The 22,733-nt window shown below is 41.8% G+C and overlaps 1 protein-coding gene across 4 annotated transcripts in view; it reads right to left on the reverse strand.

Annotated features, from left to right (window-relative positions):
- PIK3C3 (phosphatidylinositol 3-kinase catalytic subunit type 3) overlaps positions 1-7,048 on the reverse strand; it is a 68,665-nt gene extending 61,617 nt beyond the window's left edge. For all 4 annotated transcript variants that reach the window (XM_066180882.1, XM_066180881.1, XM_066180880.1 and 1 more), the window contains exons 1-4: positions 6,930-7,048; positions 4,695-4,883; positions 4,054-4,197; positions 1,631-1,760 (exon numbers count right to left, since the gene is read on the reverse strand). In XM_066180882.1, the coding sequence (XP_066036979.1) occupies positions 1,631-1,760; positions 4,054-4,197; positions 4,695-4,883; positions 6,930-6,997 (531 nt within the window). In that variant the 5' untranslated portion in view covers positions 6,998-7,048. The remainder of the gene's footprint in view (positions 1-1,630; positions 1,761-4,053; positions 4,198-4,694; positions 4,884-6,929) is intronic.
- Between the last annotated feature and the right edge of the window lie 15,685 nt (positions 7,049-22,733).

The following is a 22,733-nucleotide window of genomic DNA, read 5'->3' on the forward strand; positions in this document are numbered from 1 at the left end:
CACTGCATCCATCATTTAACCACGTGAAGAACTGGAAATAAGACTTGATATTTAGTGTCTCATTACAGAGATTGCTTAGGCCAGCAGGCATTTATTCTACTATGATCAAGAAATGGGGCACCACTGGCTTTAATGAGTTTTCCACTATAAATTCAGCGCAAACTGCATTAATAAAACTTAGACCCTTAAATGAAAGTTAGTTTATCACTGTAATAAATCTCTAGATGGTTCTATCTTTCATTGGGAATCCTACAAAGGTCTGCATAAAACCTGGGAGACCAAGATAAAGAAGAAAGCTCACTGAGTAAGTGGACTGAGCAGTTTGGAAAGCTTGGGGTAAGCTTTCCTGAATAATCAGAGATCAGCTAGTAAAACACCTGATCAATTTCAGTAGTTTTGATGGCATGAATGTACTCTGCCATCAAAAGCCTGGAGGCAAAAATACTTATATACATATTCATGACCTTAAACGAATGAAACTTGGGTTAATTTTTGCAATTCTACTCAGGTTCTTTCTGATGTAGAGCTATGTCACACACTTCTGAACACTACACCACACACCCTCAAAGCTAATGGATGGTTTCTGAAAGAAACCACTGTTCCCCACTAGTCACCGTTACAAGATGCTCTTATTAAACCTGACGGAATTTTGACTTTTAGCATACTCAAGGCATATTCATGTTTTCATTCTTTACAAATGCTGTGGGTTTTGTAAAGAACATGTTACTCTATTCCATCTGGGTGGAGCAGAATTGCTTATCTTTGCCCAAAAAAGGTCAGATGTCGCTTACCAGATGGTAGAATGCCACTTACCTCTCTTCATTGTTTCACTACTCCCATGAAAGTATCTTCTGCTAACAGACCATTAAAAGCTCACCAATGACATGACACATTACATCACACTATTGTAAGATGCTCCACACAGAGAAGAAGAGCCAAACCATCTTAACCTAGATAAAAAAGAGCCACAGTGCCACTAGGTATCCGGTTTTCCATCGAATCCCTGGAGGAAGACCAGATCCATCTCACCAACACTGGACCCTTTTTCTTCAACAGGACCATCCCTACTCCAAAAGAACCACATCTGCCACTCCAAGAGGGCTTATTTTGGACTGCTTCCAACACCCTGACCAACAGGGTGTCAAGTTGTATTTCTGACTTTGTCAAGGTTTTCTAGGATTTCTTGTTTGTTTGCTTGCTTATTCTTCTGTACTACAACATCTGTATTTTTATATCCCTAGTAAAGAACTTCTATACTTATTCCCAAAATCTTTGCCTGACAGCCTTTTAATTACAAATTTATAATAACTTGAAAAAGAGAAGAGCTTACATTTTAAGGGAGACTCCAACCCTCCCTGGCAGATACCTGTCTATCTAAACCAAGACAACAAAGATTTTAGAACTTAAGTTGTTCCAACAGAATGCTATGTGTATTAGGAGGTTTTCTAAAAAAAAACACTTCAGAAGTAATTAACTATGATCTGCTTTGTATAAATACTGTAAAACACCTAAATAACCAAAGGAAGAGAGCTCTCACATAAGAAAACAGCACAGGAAGCTGTCTTCCTTTCTCTCCAGTGAAGTGCATGCTTTTCACATACATTTGGAAGGTTACTCGCTATTCCATTACCTTTGCCAAGCGGCTCATTTGATCTTCAGATACTGTACTGCTGGTTCTCCCAGGAGTTTTGGTGGGCTCGGAGCCATCAGCTTCTACATTGGGCCAAACTTTCAAGTCATGCATTCCTTGTCGAAACATACTGCAGGGGAAAATGCAGAATCACTTCAGTAAATTCAAAATAATACAGCTACCAGAAATCAAAGTTCAGCAACAGCTGCAAGAAAATGAAGTGGCTTCCTCTGCCAAAACTACAAAATTGCGTAATTTAACACTACTGCAAAAGTGCCTTGCACCTTGTGCTCTTTATAGCCTTTATTTTACTGGCACATGGAGTTTAGAAGAAAACTGTGAAGTCAGAGATAACTTATTTGGCAAGTGGAAGAAAAATGGGCAGTTCCCAAAGTCAGTGGGGTGGTACAAACACAAACTGAGGTGAAAGCTCAACCTTCATAGTTTTATTATTTGTAATGAAGCAGAAAACATGCCTCTTGACTTGCAAATTATAACAGTAACCCTAGGTCTGCCAGTATTAAAAAAAAAAAAAAAAACCAAAAAAAACCCAAAAAAAACCCACACGAAAAAAAACCCACCAACAATTAAAAAACTACTTAAGTTGCATTTGTAGGTCCACGGACATAAAGCAGCCTTAAAAAAAACAAAAACCAAAACCAAAAACACCCACACCGTGCAAAAACGCCACAACTCTCCACACACCATTTTCTCCATCAATGCTTGAAATTGAATTGATAATTGAAAGTGAGCAGTGAACAGAACTTTGCAGGGTAACTGACCACACCTTTTCTCTGCAAAACCCGGCTTACCTTGCATATTTGTGCTGATCTACCCATAAAAAATGTCCTAAGAAATCAAGTGCATTACTTTTGCCAGTAAGAGCTGTTCACTTAACTCTAGCAACTTCAGGTAAATACAACTGACAGGAACATTTTAAAAAGTGAACCATTAAAAATGAGAAATAACAATTAGAAAGACCATTGGACCTTGAATATACACATCAATTCGGGGAACACTACTGCAAGGGTTTTCATTTAAAAACTACAAAATTCAAAATTTTTTTGCTGGTTTCTCTCCATCTACCTTATCTAAGTTCCACATGCTAGAAATAAGACTTACAAATAAAATTAATTTTTATCTTTTTCCATGTACTGTGCTTTAATGCTTTAACAGCTACCAGCAGTCTATGTGGCACAGTCCAATTGATCAGGTTCATTTTTTTGTCATAAGGCATTTTTTTTTGTTAAAGCAGTATCCTCAATAAGAGAGATACAACCTCTCTCTAGAGTCATTTTCTGCATTCAAACATCATTAGAGCAGCTTTCCTAATGATAATCTAAACTTTCCCTGCACTTCAGTCTAATCTTATTATTTCTCATCCACTGGCAAGACAAAACAGGCTATTTCTAACCCTAACCCTAACCCATTTTCCAGCAGTATGTACATACAAGAAAAATGTTCCTACATTCTTTTTTGTCAGCCTGACTAGGCATGAGGCAACACTTCCCCCATCACACCTATTTACTAGACATTCAGTGATACAGGCTCCCAGTATTGACTGAAATTTGACTGAAGTTGGTTGGAAAGAACAGAACACACCCCAGCTGAGTGAAAAGGAAAGGATAAGAAAAGGAAAGCAAAAGCATACAGCAGCGTCTCTGATACACACACTTGTAAACCGCTTATGCAGTCAATGTTAGTTGCACATTTTACAAGAGCACCGCGATGCAGGACCACACAAAATTTAAGATTCACTCTAAATTACAAGTCTGTTCCTCTGTTTTCTTGGGCAGCTGCTCCCCACTCTGTAGGTGATAACAATCAATTGCAAAAAAGTACCTGTGCCTCATAGTCTTCCTTAGACCACAACCTATCTTTTCAGTCACCTCTGCACTTAGGTAAGATACTTCCAGCACACTTGTAATCCTTTCAACCTTAATCTTATCATCCACAAATTTACTGAAAACACCCTCTATTGGATCTTAGCATAACAACTTTGAAAAGTGCTGATTTACTGAGTGACATTTTACTCCCTATAAATAACAGTACATTCACAGCCTAACTGCAAGCCAATTAAATAATTTTTTTTAAGTAATCAGTACTGGCATCCATGCATTACAAGGGCATACATGTGAAGCAGTTTCAACACTTGCCATCTTAAAATCCAAGTTAGTAGATCATAAAAAAAAAGGTGCTATACAGAAGACTTCTTTTATACAACACTGCAGGAAGTGCGAAATTACACTCAGGAATAAGTGGAGCAAATCACCACATATCTGATTTTTCAAACATGGAACTGTTAACCTAGTTTAGAAAATATTTAAAAACTTATCTCTCATAACTTGTGCTATGTTCCTATTCACAGGTGAGCTTCAGATGTGCTGAAGAAAGTGTGAGAAAGATAAGAAAAAGCAGTATACCCATATTTTCCGAAGAGCGAGACAGTTGTTCCTCCCACAGGAACAGCTTTACCAGGTCCATACACATCCCAGATGGTCAGAGCCACCTGAGCATTTCGAGGCAAGTCTGGATACTTCACAGGCAGTTTCAGCCACTCATTCCAGCTGCAGAGAAACATTATTAGTCTTAAAGCTTCACAATTCAAGTTACTTTCTATTAGTTTACACAACCCAGATTCTCCTCAAAATAAAAATTTCTTTGGGCAGATGAACTATTTTCCTGTGGGCTTTAACATTCAAACACCTGTCTGAAGTATGACTAAAAGGATACAGACCAAAAGAAAAAAATATTCTATCTTGACGACTGAGTAGCAAGGATCACACTGTCAGAGAACAGCATGAAAATGTATCACTCCAGGCACCAGAAGACATGCCCAAGCACACAAATCACAATTTTATCACTTCCCCTCTACACAAAAAGGTTGGTTTTGTGCTGGCTAGAAAACATTAATGATAAGGGACACTTGAAAGGGAAACACACATAGGGAAACACAAGCCATTTTGAAGAAGACAACAGAAAACAAATCTTTCTGGCAGAATGACAGAAACAAATACTTGATGCCCCACTATGAGGAATATGAAATAAAAGGCAAGGCACTTACTTCCATCTAGTGCTAAAAGCCTTGTAGGAAGTTCTAACTGGAAGAGCAAGAGGCTTCCCTTCTGCAAACACCTGACAAGTTACATACAAGTCAGAGCAAGTCTCTTGGTACAGTCCCGAGAACTTCAGCATCGGATCTTCTAGGAGCGCTTTGTAGCTTTTCTGTTCTCTTTTTCCTTCCAGACTTCCTCTGTGGGAGAAAGAGCAGGGGAGGAGGAAGAGGAGAAAACATAAATAAACCGGAATTTATTCTATCCATAGTAGAAATCCTACTACATTTCTGTAGTTTATATTTAGATTACCCAGTACTGAGGCTATTCTCACTTTGCATTACTTGCTTGTAGTGAAACCCAAACACCAGAGATGAACTCAGGATGTGAAGTGCTGAGCAAACACAGAATGTATTGCTGTCCTGATTTAGGCAGGGGTGGGGGGAAGAGCAGGGAAGGCCAGTATTACTTGTTTGTCTCTTAAATGGAGGTAACTTCTAGTATAACCTGTGGATTCTCAGACAGACCCTAAATAGGGCAACAATAAATGAGACATATACTGCCATTATTAAAAAAGACAAAACAAACATCAGATTACATGTGCTCCAAATACTATTTGGAAAAATAAAACCCAAACCAACTATGGTAAGTAAATCTTAATTTTTAAGATCTATGAAATGTATGACTGGTTTTCGAAGTCAATCATCTCTCAAATTCACAACAAAATAAAGTTCACTTAAGCATACTGTTCAAATAAAATTTGGTTAAAGCCTTATAGCACTCTGAACAATGTTATTGTTAAGGCAAATTGATGGAATTTCTCAGGCTTCAGCTATACCACAATGAAAACAGTCATGCACAATGGATATCTGTCTGTGGACACAGAAGTTGACCCAGGAAAAAAAAAAAAAAATTGAGGTGGTGGTGATAGGAAAACATGTGAGATCAATCCTCCACCAAACAAAAATCTATTTGTTTCCACACTACCATTTCAGAGTAAATGAACATGTTACTTGCATAGAACTGGCACTGCACATTCTAAGGATGACATATACTTCTGTATGCTAAAACAAACAAACAAAAAAAAGCTAATTTTAATTTTGTTTGGTGGAATGAACTGTCCAAGAGGTAACATGAATCAGACTCCTGACGGCACAGAATAGTGTAGGCTAGCAGGGACCTTAAAGATCACACAGTTCCAACCCTTGACACAAGCGGGGCCACCTTCCACCACCATTATCTGTTCAGAACTTAAACAACCCTTAATAAGGTTCTCCAAGTTAGTTTGGCAGAACAGTGGAATGTACTTTAATATACCACCATTGGGCACACTACGTTTGAGAATAAGCCACACTTATCATTGCTGTGATGAAGAAAAGTACTTAAAAAACAAGCCCAAAATTACATGACTGTGTGGTAAAGCCAGCTTCAATGAAAGTGCTTCCACATGCTCAGGTAAAAATATATTTACATGTTGAAGCACCTGGATCTTCCTACAGTAAAACAACCCACCGTGCTTTCACAGCAGCATGGAAACAAGCAGGAAGAGTGTCATCAGTTTCTCTCTTTCCCTTAACTCTCAGGAGTGAGCTGTGGTGACACAGGTGTGGCCCTCCAGTTCCTGAAGGGAGCTTACAGGAAAGAATGGGCAAGACTATTTTTAAAAGCATGTAGTGCCAGGGCCGGAGGGAGGGCAGGGTGGTGGGGGTGGATGGTTGCACACAGAGTAGCTAAAGAAAAACAAATGTTTACTGTGAGGGTGGTGATGCACTGGCTGAGGTTGCTCAGAGAGGCTGTGGCTGCCCTATCCCTGGGAGCGTTAAAGGCCAGGCTGGACGGGGCTGGGACCAACCTGGGATAGTGGCAGGTGACCCTGCCCATGGCAGGGGGTGTAACAGGATAGGCTTTCAAAGTCTCTTGTAACGCAAACCAATCTATGATTCTATGACAGTTGAGAGGCTACGAGAGCCTGCCCTAACAATCGCTGCCTTGGAGCACCTAGGGACATGGCACATCTGGGTTCGCAGCACAGCTCCAGCCCGGTCTCTCGCCCGTCCCGTCCCGTCCCGTCCCGTCCCCTCCCCGCGGGCCGGGACGCTGGCAGGGACGCAGCACCCGGGGCTGAGCCAGCACCGCCTGTCTACGGCCACCGCCGGGCTGCGGCACCGGCGCACCCCGCCGAGGGGCGGGCGGCCCCCAGGGCGGCAGCGACCGCTTCCCACTGAGCCCCGACGCCGCTTACTCACATCTTCAGCTGCACGTTGATGTCCAAGTCACAGCTGTAGACATAATAAAGTCTCTCCGTCTCGCCCATGGCCGCCGCCAGTGCGCCCCGCCTACCCCCTCAGCACGGGCGGCCAGCAGCGCCGGCCTCCCCGGCCGCGCTCCGAGCATGCGCCGCAGCCGCCATCTTGAGTAAGGGAGGAAGGAGCGGTGCCGGCCCTCGACCAAAATGGCCGCCGGGCCGCGGCCGCCCGCTCTTCCCTTCTCCCCCCCCTCTCCCCCGCCCACGCCGTGGGTGCGTGGCGCAATGTGGCGGTGGCAGCGATCAGCGGCGAGATGACTTCTGTGGCGCTTGAGGGCGGAGAGGGATGAAGCCTGGCAACAACCTCACAGAACCGCGAGTATCCTGAGTTTGAGGGGACCCACAGCGATCACTTGAGTCCAGCTCCTGACCCTGCACAGCATGTCCCAAATCCATGGTAGGAACCATGTGAGTGAGAGCATTGCCCAAAGGCTTTTTAAACGTAGACCGGCTTGGTGCTGTGAACACATCCCTGGCAGTCTGTTCCAGTCCCCCGCCACCCTCTGGGAGAAAAACCTTTTCCTGAAATTCAACTTAAACCTTCCCTGACTCAGCTTCATGCGATTCCTTCAGATCCTATTGCTGGTTGCAAGAGTGAAGAGATCGATCCCTGCCCGTCCTCTTCCTCCCAGGAATATCTCAAAAACCACAGTGGCGTGTCCCCCCAGTCTCCTCCAGGCCTAACAAACCAAGTAACCTCTGCCACTGCTTTTCAGGTTTCAACTCCAGACCTTTCACCATTCTTGTGGCCTCCTTTGAACCCTCAAAGAATAGTTTGGGTTGGAAGGGAACTTAAAGCTCCTGTATTTCCAACCTCCTGCCATGGGCAGGGACACCTTTCTCTAGACCAGGGCTCCCCCCAGAGCTCAGAGCCCCTTCTAACTACACCATTATTTATACACAGAAGTTCAGAGTTAATAACTTTTCCACCAAAGCTCCTCCATTATGATTAATTAAGTAGTTTTCATACAAGTTAAATATTCTTATCTTAAGGAAAGGGTCTTCACCAGGGCAGGGGTCACACAATGATTCTACATGTGGCACAGGCAGCCAGAAACTACCCACAACTAAAATATTGTAAATTAACGCATGATTAAAAGGAAAAAAAAAAAAATCATTGGTTTGAGAATTAACACAGATTGTGAGCACCTTTCAGTGACAAAAATACAGGGACTATATGCATATTTCTCTATGTAGGCAAAGCTGCCAGCACTGACAAACAGATTCTGTGTTTTATGATCCTCCACAACTGCTGAACTTCTTGGGACTGCTTTTTATGTTGTAAAAGTATAAAAAAACCTGTTTTGCTCTAGCTCACTGTACTTAGAACATTGTTGGTCCTGAGGAAGCATTCAGACAGGTGCTCCCTCACACCACAGCTCAGACTAGAAAAAAAGTAATTGTCACCTGGAAAGAGCATTTTCTCTTCCATTTACACAGCAGGACAGGCTTAACAGGTGGATGTGGAAGGACATCTCAGTTAGTCCTGTTCTCCTGCAAGTCAGCAGCTATGAGGGAAGGGGCCAAAGCAGGGGAGCAATGCTTCTTTTAAGGGAAGAAGGACTTTCTCACCTCAACACGTTTTTTTCCCCCCTCAGGTACAGTGATCAGAAAGTCTTTTCTTCCTGTTTTTCTAAAACAAACAGGAAGTTAGAAAAGTCCATAACTCAGAACCTATATCACTAAAATTAAGTCTTTGCTTTCCAGCACTACCACGCTGGCATGTATCATGAGTGTAAAACATAAGTATAATTAAATTAACAAATTTCTCTGCACAGTAAAGATGATCTTTTATCCATTTTTTCTATTTGAATTCTCCACTTTCTCATCACATTTACAGTTTCAGCAGTCCTGGCAGCTGCCATTTGTTTGTTGCCTGCCTCATAATTCTGTTTGTTTGTTACTTTTGTTCTATACCTGGGTTTATTATGTAAAATCTCTGCTTTCTGTAACAGGAATAAACAAATGTATTTTTCTCCTTGGGTGTGAATGAAAAGTAAAACATAAACCTGCAAAAAATTAAAAGACAAGTCTCACTTTTTAAAGCTAAGCAATGTATGTCTCTGTGCACAAACAATAAATATTTTCATATGTGTGTACCTGTTTTGGTATGATTTTTAGTCAGAAAAAATCAGATTCTTTCTCAATTAATGAAATTAGTGGTATCAGTTTAATAATCTTGCAGTCTATTGCACCACTGCAGGCATTTATAGGTAATTCTTAAAGCTTTGTTAAAAAAGCAAAAAGAAAAGAAAAAAGCTAAGGAGAAAAAATTGCTGGAGGCCTCTGAAAAAGACATTAAAAAAAACTTTTTGAAGTAGTTTATCACCCAACTTTTTCAGATTCCAATGTGCCTAACTAGATAGGTAGATTAGATGAGGGAAAAGTAGAGAAAAATGTTTAGGAGAGACATTTTTGACAAGAAAATTGAAGAAATATGCCATTTCAATCGAATGTCACTTTATATCACTTTCTCATATTAATAACCTTACTTTTCTAGGTTCTCAAATACTGCCACAGAGGCAGAGATGAAGAGTATTTTTCAGTTTGCAGGGTTCTGAAGCACTTGAAAGAGGCAGTGATAAACATCTAGGACCATTGCTCCTGCTCTGACGTAGTTCTAGCTGGAGGTGATGAGTGTCTGTACTGCCATGCACCTACAGCCGGTAAAGCTGAATGGGGCCTTTCTCTGTAGAGCAGATGCAGAGCTCGGTAAGGACACTTTCCTGTTTTACTCTCTGCTGCCACTGCTATGTGTCCTTCAGGGTACTTGACATTTGTGGCAGCATCTGTTCTAAATGATAAAAGCAACCAGCATGGGCTGTTGCCATGTAAGTCAAGTAGTTCATATCACTCACAGCTCTGTTGATATGGCCCCTGCAGATATGGCCCATCCATATCCCAACTGGTCCATCTCTTCTAAGCTTCAGTGACCTCTCCTGTGGCCAAAAGATATGATTATTTATGTGTGTGCTTTCCAGCTCGAAGTGCCTGATGTAGTGGCAGACTGTGCTGGCACTGGTTACCCAGAGAAGTTTTAGTTGCCCTATCCCTGGAAATGTTCAAGGCCAAGTTGGATGGAGCATGAAGCAACCTGATCTAGTGGAAGGTGTCCCTGCCCATAGCAGAGGAGGAGGAGGTTGGAACTAGAGGATCCTTAAGATCCCTTCCAATCCAAACCATTCTGTGTGTCTATGATCATGTGATGTAATGGTGGTTTTACTGCTTTCAGGAAGATTTTTGTAGTGTGACACCTAGGGCATGTCATGAGAGCATTTTATGGTGGTTGCATATTTCTGGTTTTGGCCTCTTGAAGTAGGGCAGGATCATTCCAAGTGTTGCATTTCAGACGAGGCACATCTGTTCTCCTGTTGCTGATCTGATAAGCAAACTCTCCTGGCAACTCTGCCTGGGTTTCTTCCTTAAAGAGGCTAATACAGGCCACAAGGGAGCCCAGAAGTGAACTAGTATGTGATTACATATATGGATAGCAGAAACATGTTATGGAAGCAAACCAGTCTGTCAAGATTTGTGAAGCTCCATGTGCATTGTGAAGCAAATTCTGACTTTCATTGTGCCTACAAAAGGGGTATCCATCCCTTCTAGGCTTGGGGTGAAGCTGAGAGTGACATGAGGGACTATTAGGACTTACTGGTGGCCAGTCCCTCCTGCTTATGGCCCATGACCCCATTTCAGGGAGTTCTGTGTCCAAGCAGTGTCACAGAAATCAGTCTCCTGCTCCAGCACAGCCCTGCCTGACCCAGCCATGGACTCCACTGTGCCAATTCCCACTCCTAGACTAATGTCCCCTCCCCACAGAGGTGCCTGGTGCCCCAGTCTGGACCTGCCCTGGCAGCACTGCAAGTCTTCCCTTTTTTCTGGTGGATGCAGTGGGAAAGCCCCTGGCTTTCTGCCCCAGGACAGCCCAGGAACATGTTCTTGTAGTGCTCTAACATTCAGCTGTTTGATCTTGAAACACTGTTGGGGGTTAGGTTTGTTCCCTCTTTCTCTAAAGAATTTTTTCCCCATAAGTTACCAAGGAGACCTAGTGTTGGATACTTGAGAGTACTTAACCGAAACAAAGAGGTGGACAAAGTTGGAAGGAGGAGGTAATGCAGGTAAAAGAGAGAGCTTGAGGCAGCTGCGGGCTCTTCTTTTTCCAGCTTTGGGGAGAGAGAGAACGGCTGTTGCTGGTTGGAAGAGTTTCACTGTGGCCAAAGGGATCCAGTGCTGGGAAATTTACTATCACCGGTTCAGCCGGAATCCTGAGTTTTCTCTGCCACCTGCGGGAGCTGGGCCAGCCCTGCCTCGCCTGCGGTTTCTTCAGCGCTGCTCCTCTTGCTACAGTGTGACCCTGCACCCCCTGCGCTGCCGGGACATTGTGCCCCTGCCTGCCGGGACACCCTGCCATCCCAGCTACCAGCCCAGGACTTTTCACTGTTTCAGCTTGGCGCTCTGAGGATCCTGCAGGGACACCGAAACCAAACTGCCCTGGGTTTTGTGAAACAAAGCCCTCAAAGTTCTTTATACTGTTTTCGTTTGTTATTAATGCTGTAGTTGTTTGGTGGAGGTTTTTTTTGTGTTTGTTTGCTTTGTAATACATACTAGTAAATAACTGCTATTCCTATTTCCCAAATCTTTGCCTAAGAACCTCTGATTGTAAATTTATAATTGAAAAAGAAAAAAAAAGGGTGGAGGGGGGTTTACACTCTCCATTCCAAAAGAAACTCCAGTTTGTTTTTTTTTTTATTACCTGGCAGATACCTGTCTTCCCAAACCAAGACAGATTTTGGCAGCCAAGTGTGGGGCTTGAGGGCACTGAGAAAAGAAAAGAGAAGAGACATAGCAGTTCTTAACTAACCTAGTACTTTCTTTTGTGTGCGTTGGATATAAAAACCTCATTAGGCAGCATCATGTGGTCTAACTTACCCTGGTTTGCATGTGGTTGTGGCTGTATTCCTTCCATTTGCAAGCCCTTTTCTAAACATGGGCCCTATAACTAAAGCTACTGTGACTGTCATCCAGTTTATTTTATGGCTTAATAAAGTAAAAAACTCGTAAATTTTTAATTTCCTCCAGAAGGCAGGCACATGAATTCAAGGCTATGATACACTAACTGTGTGTTTTTGGAGTTACTTTAACAATAGTACCTACTGTGAAGAAATGACACTGGGGGAGTTTTTTTCCCAACCCTTTACCCACCTCTTTGGGTCTGCCCCACCAGTTTTTGAAAGGTTTAAATCCTCTCTGAATGCTAATGATATCATACAATGGCTGGTGCTGCTAATAAGCGTATTTTATTTAGCATTCAGAGATAAGAGAAGATTGACCTAGATAACCACCCTAATACCTACCCCACAGAATAGGGATGATACCCCAGAGCCTGACTCTGCCCCACAGCCTGCCTCAAAAAAGACCCACCCAGATTGGGTTAAGGTTCTGGTAAAAAAGATGCATGAAATAAGCCAGATGCTGAGAGAGTACATTTCCCCAGCTCAAAAAAAAACCCTTCCCCTACCCCGAGAAGGCAGAGACTGATGGTGCAGCAGTAGAACCCACAGACGTTACAACTGTCCAGGTTCCAGCTGAACCACAAGGGCAGCCACAGCCAGCAGCAGTTGCCCCTGTGGAAACAAGAAAGTCTAAAGTGAAATCGTCAAATCCTCGTAGTAAGAATAAGAAAAGAGGGCCCTCACAATCCACAGAAGAGCCACAAGTTGAAATCATCACTGAGTCCCTGTCGTAGGAAAGTCTACGTAATCTGCAAGAAGATATTGTACAACGAGGATGTGAGGCTTATACAGCCTAGCTACTTCGAGTCTGGGACCTTATGGGTACAGGCGTACAACTAAATAGTGCTGAAGCAAAGAATTTGAGACCCTTGACCCAGGACTCAGGTATAAATCAAGTATTTGTAAAAGAGCAAAAGCCCCTTTCCCTTTGGGAACAACTTCTAATGAGTGTGAAAGAAAGATTTGTCCACAAAGACAAAATGCAAAAGCACAACAATAGAATGCAATGGAAGACCCTTGAAGAAAGAATCCAACAGCTGAGAGAAGTGGCAGTATTGGAAGTACTTTTTGAGAAAACCGAACAGCATGATAATGACCCCAACAAAATTAAATGCACAAGGCACATGTTGTAGAATCTGGCAACTCGTAAACCATCTCAATACGCCACATTCATCGCAACAATTAATGCCGAAAATAACCGAGAGACAGTGAGTTCTGTTGCCAACAAGCTCAGAAATTATGAAAGTATGATCAGTGGCCCAATGCAGGCTCATGTCTCTGCAGTGATGAAAAAACTCAAAGAAAAAATGAGAGAAATGAAAGAAGAAATGAAAAAATCCAGTTCCCATGTAGCACCAGTGCGAGTCACAGGCCCCAAAATCAGAGCCCAACATCCCCCAGCGAGAGAAAGAGGGTACACCCCTCGAGCTGACCTGTAGTTTTATCTGCGTGACCATGGAGAGGACATGAGAATGTGGCATAAGAAACCCACTTCCGTCCTGGCAGCACGAGTACGTGAGCTCAAGGAGAAACACTAACAGAGGGAGTTCCACTAGAATGAAAGTAGCCTCAGCCTCCCATGAGCAAGCTGCCAGGTATTACGAAAGTGAAAATGCTGTGTCAAATTCCCTTGAAAGAACCTCTACTATGTATGTCCAAGAAGGAAATAATAACCAGTGCTAGAGAGGCCCTGCCTCTAGCCAAGAAGAAGCACGGAAAAATCGAGTTTTTTAGACTGTGTAAATTCGATGGCCTGGCACATCAGAGCCACAAAAATATGAAGCTTTGGTAGATACTGGGTCGCAGTGTACTCTAACGCCATCGAGACATGTGGGGGCAGAACCGATTTCCATTGCCGGGGTGACGGGGAGATCACAGGAATGGACTCTGGTTGAAGCCGAGGTGAGCCTGACTGGGAAGGAGGGGCAGAAACTTCCGATTGTGACCGGCCCAGAGGCTCCGTGTATTCTGAGCATAGACTTCCTCAGGAATGGCTATTATAAAGACCCTAAAAGACTCAGATAAACTTTTAGAATAGCTGCCGTGGAGACAAAGAACATTAAGCAGTTGAACACCTTGCCGGGACTATCAGAGAACCCATCTGCAGTGAGACTCCTGAAAGTAAAAGAACAACAAGTACCTGTTGCCACCTCGATGGTGCACCGTCGGCAGTGTCGGACAAATCGAGATGCCATGATCCCCATCCACAAAATAATCTGTAAGCTGAAGAGCCAAAGGGTGGTCAACAAAACCCACTCACCCTTCAACAGCCCCATCTAGCCTGTGCGCAAGTCTAATAAAAAATAGAAACTAACTGTAGACTACTGTGTATTGAATAAAGTAACTCCACCGCTAAGCGCTGCTGTGCCAGACATGCTGGAACTTCAGTACGAGCTGGAGTCCAAGGCAGCGAGGTGGTATGCCACTATTGACATTGCCAATGCATTTTTCTCCATTCCTCTGGCTGCAGAATGCAGGCCTCAGTTTGCTTTCACCTGGAGGGGCGTGCAGTACACCTGGAACCGACTACCCCAGAAGTAAAAACACAGCCCCACCATCTGCCATGGGCTAATCCAGGCTGCACTGGAGAAGGGTGAGGCTCCAGAACATCTACAGTACATCGATGACATCTTTGTGTAGAGAAAAACTGCAGCTAAAGTGTTCGAGAAAAGAGAAAGGATCATCCAAATTCTGCTGAAAGCTGGGTTTGCCATCAAAAAGAGCAAAGTCAAGAAACCTGACAGAAAAATCCAGTTCCTAGAAATAAAGTAGCAAAATAAACGACGGCAAATCCCCACTGAAGTCATTAATAAGATCACAGCAATGTCTCCACCAACCAGCAAAAAAACCCCACAAGCTTTCCTAGGTGCCATAAGTTTTTAAAAAATGCACATTCCTGAGTACAGTCAAATTGTGAGCCCTCTCTACCTAGTTACCCGCAAGAAAAACAATTTCCACTAGAGCCCTGAACAGCAACACGCCTTTGCCCAAATCAAGCAGAAGATTGCTCATTCAGTAGCCCTTGGCCCAGTCAAAACAAAACCAGATGTGAAAAATGTGCTTTACTCCGCAGCCGAGAACAGCGGTTTGTCCTAAAGCCTTTGGAAAAAAGTACCTAAAAAAACCCAAAGCCGACCACTAAGATTCTAAAGTTGAAGTTACAAAAAATCTGAAGCCAACTACACTCCCACAAAAAAAAGATCTTAGCCTCCTATAAAAAAGTTCAAGCGGCCTCAAAAGTGATTGGCACAGAAGCACAACTCCTCTTGACACCCCAACTACCAGTGCTGGGGTGGATGTTTAAAAGAAAGGCTCCCTCCACCCACCATGCCACCGATGCCACATAGAGCAAATAGACTGCCCTCATCACACAGCGTGCCCGTATTAAAAACCCTAATCGCCCTAAGATTTTAGAAATAATTACAAACTAGCCAGAAAAAAAAAACTTTAGTCTCACAAACAAAAAAGAGCAAGAACAAGTAACACGAGCTAAAGAAGCTCCTCCGTAAAACCAACTGCCAGCAAAAGAAACACACTGCGCTCTTTTCACTGATGGTTCCTGTCCCATCGTAAAAATGAACCGTAAGTGGAAAGCAGCCATATAAAGCCCCACACGACAAGTTGCAAAAGTCACTAAAAAAAAAAAAAGATCAAGTCAACTTGCTGAACTCAAAGCTGTTCAATTAACCCTTGATATTGCTAAAAGAAAAAAGTAGCCAAAACTCTACCTCTACACTGATTCGTAAATAGTAGCCAATGCTCTATGAAGCTAGCTGAAAAAGTAAAAAAAAGTCAACTGGCAGCATAAAAAAAAAAACCAATCTAAGCTACTGATGAATAAAAAGACGTTGCCACTCGTGTAAAAAAGCTGCCTGTGAAAGTCCGCCATGTAGATGCCCATGTTCCCAAAAGTCGAGCTAATAAAAATCACCAAAACAACAAGCAAGTAAATCAAACTGCCAAAATAAGAGTATCGAAAATAAATTTAGATTAGCAACACAAAAAAGAGTTGTTCCTAGCTCGATAAGCCGATGATGCCTCGGGTCATCAAGGCAAAGATAACACCTATAAGTAAGCCCGAGACCGAAAAGTAAATTTAACCATAGACAGTATTTCTCAAGTTATCCATGACTGTAAAACATGTGCTGCAATCAAGCAAGCCAAGCAAGTAAAGCCCTTATAGTATAGTAGGCAGTAGTCCAAATATAAATATAAAAAAGCCTGGCAAATTAACTACATCACCCTTCTCCAAACCCACCAAAGCAAGCGCTATGTGCTAACCATAAGTAGAAGCCACCACTGAATAGTTAAAAACCTACCCTGTGCCTCATGCTACTGCCCAAAACACCATCCTGAGCCTAAAACAACAAGTCCTGTAAAAACATAGCACCCCTGAACAAATCAAATCAAACAATGAAACCCATTTCAAGAATAGTCTTATAAGCACCTAAGCTAAAAAACATAGCATTGAGTGGGTGTACCATATTCCTTATCATGCACCAGCGGCCAAAAAAGTTGAACAGTGCAATAGCCTGCTTAAAACTACCTTAAAAGCACTAAATAAAAAAAACCTTCAAAAATTAAAATATTAATTTAGAAAAAGCCACCTGGTTGGTGAACACTCAAGGTTCTACCAACCAAGCAAGTCCTGCCCAATCTGAGCCCTTGCAAACGACAGAGAGAAATAAAGTTCCAGTAGTACACATGAGAAGTATGCTAAAAAAAACTGTTTAAATTAATCCTGCCTCCAGCAAAGACAATCCCATCCGTGGGGTTGTCTTCACTCAGAGACCAAGTTGCACCTAGTAAGTGATGCAAAAAGATAGAAAAACCGGATGCATACCTCAAAGAGACCTTGTTTTGAAGTGAACTACCCATGACAATGTAGCTGTATCCATATTTGCATGTATATTTTATATATATATTTTAACAGTTTAAACTCAATGTAATATGTTAGTATAAAAAAAAAATTCAAAGTAAATAATGTTAGATATTAAGTTTGTTCCCTCTTTCTCTAAAGAATTTTTTCCCCATAAGTTACCAAAGAGACCAAGTGTTAAATACTTAAGAGTACTTAACCAAAACAAAAAAGTAAACAAAGTTAGAAGAAAAAAATAATGCAAATAAAAGACAAAGCTTGAGGCAGCTACAAGCTCTTCTTTTTCCAGCGTTCGAAGAAAAAAAACCCGCTATTGCTAGCTAAAAGAGTTTCACTGTAGCCAAAAAGATCCAGTCCTAAAAAATCTACTATCACCAGTTCAGCCTGAATCCTGAGTTTTCTCTGCCACCTGCGGGAGCTAGGCCGGTCCTGCCTTGCCTTCGGTTTCTTTGGCGCTGCTCCTGTTGCTACAGTGTGACCCTGCACCCCCTGCGCTGCCGGGACATCCTGCCCCTGCATGCCGAGACACCCTGCCATCCCAGCTACCAGCCCAGGACTTTTCCGCTGTTTCAGCTTGGTGCTCTGAGGATCCTGCAGGGACACCGAAACCAAACTGCCCTGGGTTTTGTGAAACAAAGCCCTCAAGGTTCTTGGTACTGTTTTCGTTTGTTATTAATGCTGTAGTTGTTTGGTGGAGGTTTTTTTTGTGTTTGTTTGCTTTGTAATACATACTAATAAAAAACTGCTATTCCTATTTCCCATATCTTTGCCTAAGAACCTCTGATTGTAAATTTAAAATTGGAAAAAAAAAAAAAAAAGAGTAGAAAAAAAGTTTACACTCTCCATTCCAAAAAAACCTCCAATTTGTTGAGGTTTTTTTTATTATTACCTAGCAAATACCTGTCTTCCCAAACCAAAACAAACACCAATTTAACTTAGCAAATGTAAGTGTTTTAAATTTCTTTGGAAAAAAAGTGTACCAAGAGAAATATTTTTTTCTCATGAAGACTGTAAGTAACTGGCTAGCTACACTAAGATTTAGTTACTTGCTGATATTATGCCATTCTTGTCATTGGAAAAAATATAGCAAGCATGAGATTGCACTCTTCATTGCTCTGCTCATGCTTTAGAATCTCCCCTACCCCTCTTCTGTTTTTCAGCCTGATAGTTTGTCAGCTCCCAGAAGTCTGATGAGGTGAAGCATTGAGAAAACAGTGGGAGCAATAGAGAGGTCTGCTGCTGACACAATTCTCTTTGGAGGGAATGGAGCTATTTTTCTTGTTTTGAAGCAGAAGTGTAGCTTGCAGTTCACATTCGACTGATAGCCACAGAGAAATGTATAACCTATAAATTCCACCAAGAAATATATGCCATCTTCCAGAGGATAACACTGATTCCTCATACACCATCTCTTTTTTGCTGGTGGGACTACCACAGTAGGGAAGAGGACTGATCAGATGTTCAGCCATGCCTCACATTGTTTGTAAAGACTTTCAGCAAAGGTGTTGAAAGTAGCTGGGTTGTCAGACTTGTTTTATCTTTCCTGAATGTGGACATCTGTCCACTAAACACTGGACTGAGACAACTAGGAGCTATTCATAACCCTTAGTGCATCTGTCAGACGATAATGACTTTCACTCACTAATGAACTGGAACAAAACTGACTTGGCAAGTGCCTTTTTCCCTGTAGTAACATCCTCAGAAAGACTTTACATGCTGGATGTACAGCAGAGAGTTTCTGCTATTCAAATACCACAGCGGTGGTCAGGTTTTCAGAACCACAGTGGATGGGGGGTTAGCTCATGGTTATTGTATTTCCTTTAAAAATGGATAAGAATGGAGTTTTAGAAAAGAGCACCCCTTCCCTTCCCAGAACTTTCCTTCCTTTCCCAGAACTTCCCTTCCCTCCCCGGAACTTCCCTTCCTGGAACTTCCCTTCCTGGAACTTCCTTTCCCCTGTCCCCCCTACCCCTTCCCCTTCCCTATGTTTTGCATTTTTTTGTAAGTGCATTAAAAGGTCATTGATTCTTATACTATAGATGCTGACTGATTTTAAGTGTCTATAAGAAACACTTATTTTTTAGTTAAATTCAAACCTTTTTTTATCACTTAGATCCAAAAACTGATTCTTCTCACAGTTCTAGCCTTGGAGCAAAGCTGTCCTTGTAACATGCTCAGAAACATGCAGATGCAGGGGATGATAGAGAGCGGGGAGTAGATGTCCAAGGTCTAGCAGAGTGTTCAGCCAGCAGTATATACCCCTGCAGAGGGCTGAGGCTCTCATTGCCCAATGGTCCAGAAAGCACAAAGCAATGCATAAAGTTCTAATTGAAGACTCAGAGCACCAATTGCTTTGATTTGTGGAATTTTACCCAACAAGCTTCACTTTCCACCTGCTTTTATATTTTTCTCTTTTTCTGTGGCTAAGTAGTACCATCTACTGTATGCCAATCCTATTCTCATAAGTGACCCTATGAGTTAACAAACTCTGTAAGTTCTTGTTTCCTCAGCCTTCTGTCTAAAATTATTCCTTGTCTCAAATGAACCCAGGACTGGCCAGCATCTCTTATCTCTTCACCCACTCAGTCCCATGCTTTGCTGTTACCAGCACCAGCTGTTTCAGTCTGTCTCCGCAAGTTCCACTTTACAAACTCCACAAAGACCACGAGATGAGTGTGCCAACTCCTGGTAAGAAACAACCTTTTTAATTTTGACACAGGCGTAGGGGTCTGTGTTCTCTGAGCCCAATCCAGATTAGTGTGTTTTTGATAATTTCAGGAGCCCAGTCCTCACAGTCTTACCTTGTTCCTGCGACATTTGTCATCCCAGTCAGTCAGGCCTGCACTCAGTTGCCATTGATAGAATTTAAAAATGATAGAATCATCAGGTTGGAAAAGAGCTTTGAGATCATCAAGTCCAACCACTAACCCAGCACTGCCAAACTTTCTCCTAACCTATGTCCCCATGTACCACATCTCCATGTCTCTTAAAATCCCTTCAAAAATGATGAAACTACAGAAAAGACAGGCAGTTGGGTTATGCTTACAACTTGAGTTCTCCAGGGAATAGGTAGATGTGAACAAGAGTATTATTAAATGAATTCTTGATAATAGTGGAATATTTGTTCAAATCCATTAAAACAAGGTATGATTTTACCTTTTTGTGCCCAGAACCCTCAGGTTTCATCACATCAGTTGAATATGAAGCACTGGACTTCTTTAAATATTTAATTTCCATTGAAATGACAACAAAGCTGTGGACTCCCCTTTTGTTATAGAATAAGCTTCTGAAATAACTCTCTTTGGAGAAGTCCCTGAACTCATTCATCTCTATATAACTTGAAGTCAATAAAGTTGCACTAGGGAAGAGTTTGGCCCATTAACTTTAGTTTTCTAATGCTGTTTAGTCAATAAGCCGTATAATTCCCAAAACAAAGAAGGGAGAGGAATAATAATAAAAGGAAACATGAAATGTCAACACAGCCAATTCAGACAGGAAAAAAACCCAACAAAAATAAAACCAAAGTAAAACCCAAACAAACAAAACCAAAACCAAACCAAAGCAAACCAAACAAACAAAAACACCCCCCCCCCAAAAAAAACCAAACCTGCAACCTAACCAGAATACTGAGTCAGATCATCACCTAGAGAAAATTGGTATAAGTTAAGTTCAGTGAAATCAAGTGAATTGTATTCAATTACCGCCAATCAAGTCCTACAATGTAGTTATGTAATTTTAGGTTTTTCAGTTCTTTCTCCCCTTCCCCCATCATAATTTAAAAAACAAAACAAAACAGAAAAAAAAAAGCAAAAAAAAAAAAAAAACCCAGAAAACACCATAGTCTGCTAGATTTTGCAAATTCAGTAATCTGTTAACTGAGTAAGTAAAGATATAATGAAAGTAATAAGTGCTGAAACATCACCCATGCAAAACATATCTCTAGCCAGTCCAATTTTATGCCTAAGGAGAGTGGCAGAGTTCCTGCTGCGATTCAAATCTTATGTCAAATTTATAAACTTGTTTTCTCCATTCTCCTCTCCTATCCCTGTACCCCATCAATCAGAGCTTATACCTGCACAAAAGGCTGATCCATCATTAAGGAGACAGGTTGCAGCCAAATGTAAATTTTCACTTAAAAAAAAGAAGGAATAATACTCATGCTGCAGGGCACGGTCACCCTCTGACCCTAGGCAATCTGCCTCTCAGTCTTCAGAACACAGGCTAAAATAACGTGTCCGCCAAACAAGAGGTAAACTTTTTTTGCTTCTGCCTTTTTGAAGATTCTTGGAGTTGCTGCGTCTGCCAGCTGACACTCTGTCTGACTTTTAAAATATGAAAATCTCCTCCATATGTATTGAGCTCAGTTTTCTACTTAGCATTTCAAGAGCCCTAAGGACCTTCAGGGAAAAAAAAACCCCAAGCAACCAAAAAAAAAAAAAAAACCCAAAAAAACCCCCACAAAAAAAAACCAAACCGAAAAACAAACAAAAAAACCCCACCAAAAAACCCATATTCTGAATTTTCAATTTTGATGACAATTTGCTTTCCATACAGGATGTGCAGACACACCTTGAAAAACTTGTCAGCTGCTAAAGGAAATGTTCTTTGCTATGGGAATGAGGGCACATTACTTTCAACTAACTTAGAGAAAACAAGTTTAATTCTGCACCCCATGCTTCCCCAAAGTAGCTGAACATCTCTTTTAGAATTTAAAAAAAATAACAATCACAGAACCCACAAACATAGGTTTTTCCCATACGGTAAAAAAATATTAAGTCCATCCATCCATCCATCCATCCATCCATCCATCCATCCATCCATCCATCCATCCAGTTACAGAAGACTCCCGTTTTCATAGCATCCAAATCCAAAAAAGGATTCAGGCCATAAACAAAAGATTATTAATTTCTTTAAAATTAAGTTGTTTAGTTGGGATACATAACTTTCCCTAGTCTGATCTAGTCTCCCCTTGGATTAGAGTCAAGGGAAGGAGACAGTAATATTCAAGGGCAATACAGTCACGGTGACCTTCAGTAATTGTGTCAGGTTAGGATGTTCCACCATTTGCAGTCCTGTTTTTCTCAGAGAGCTTGCAAGGGAACCTAGATGACCTGCTTGTATTAAACCCTGCATTTATAAACTAATATTAAAATGGAGTGAATCCCCTCTTTTACCTGAAATTTATGTGTTTTCTCTGTAACCTCCACATAACTGAAGGGCACACTGGAAGCATCAAACATGTACAAATTTTTCAGGGTGTGTTGGATTTTTCATCTTCTGTGCCACAGAGGAAAGGTGCTCAGGAACTGGGAATATGAAGCTCAATGTTTTCTTCTCCAACCAATATTAAGGACAAAACCATAACTGACCCTGAAGTGTTCAGGTACAAGTTGTGGGGGTCCCTGCTCAGAAAACCCAAGGTTACAGAATTCACTGGGCTTCATTAGTTTGGATGCTTAGTATTCAGCCATCATTAGCAATCTCCAGCCAGATGAACTACAAGCTGCACTAGGAACAGGGGTAATAAGTCTTGATTTTAGGGCTCATGTTCCAGCATTAGCCAGAACTTATCTTTAAACTCCTCGTTTTAGACACTGGACTGATGACAGTTGGGGTTTTTGTTTGTTTGTTGTTTGGTTGGTCGGTTTGTTTGTTTGACATTACAGTATTTCCATGTTTTACATGGGCTAGACAAAGTGTGTGAATTCTAACATAATTTAGCATTTCTGCTGCTAATCCTGGTTTAGCTGTGACACAGACAAATCTGGTATTAAGCAAAGAAGTTGTTGCATAAACACATCAAATGCTGCCTCTCTTCCTTTCAGTGGACTCAGGAATTCACACCAGAGCAGTC

The sequence above is a fragment of the Chamaea fasciata genome, unplaced genomic scaffold (assembly GCF_029207755.1).
Source record: "Chamaea fasciata isolate MVZ Bird 193981 ecotype frontalis unplaced genomic scaffold, bChaFas1.0.hap1 SCAF_4, whole genome shotgun sequence".
Classification (NCBI taxonomy): Eukaryota; Metazoa; Chordata; class Aves; order Passeriformes; family Sylviidae; genus Chamaea; species Chamaea fasciata.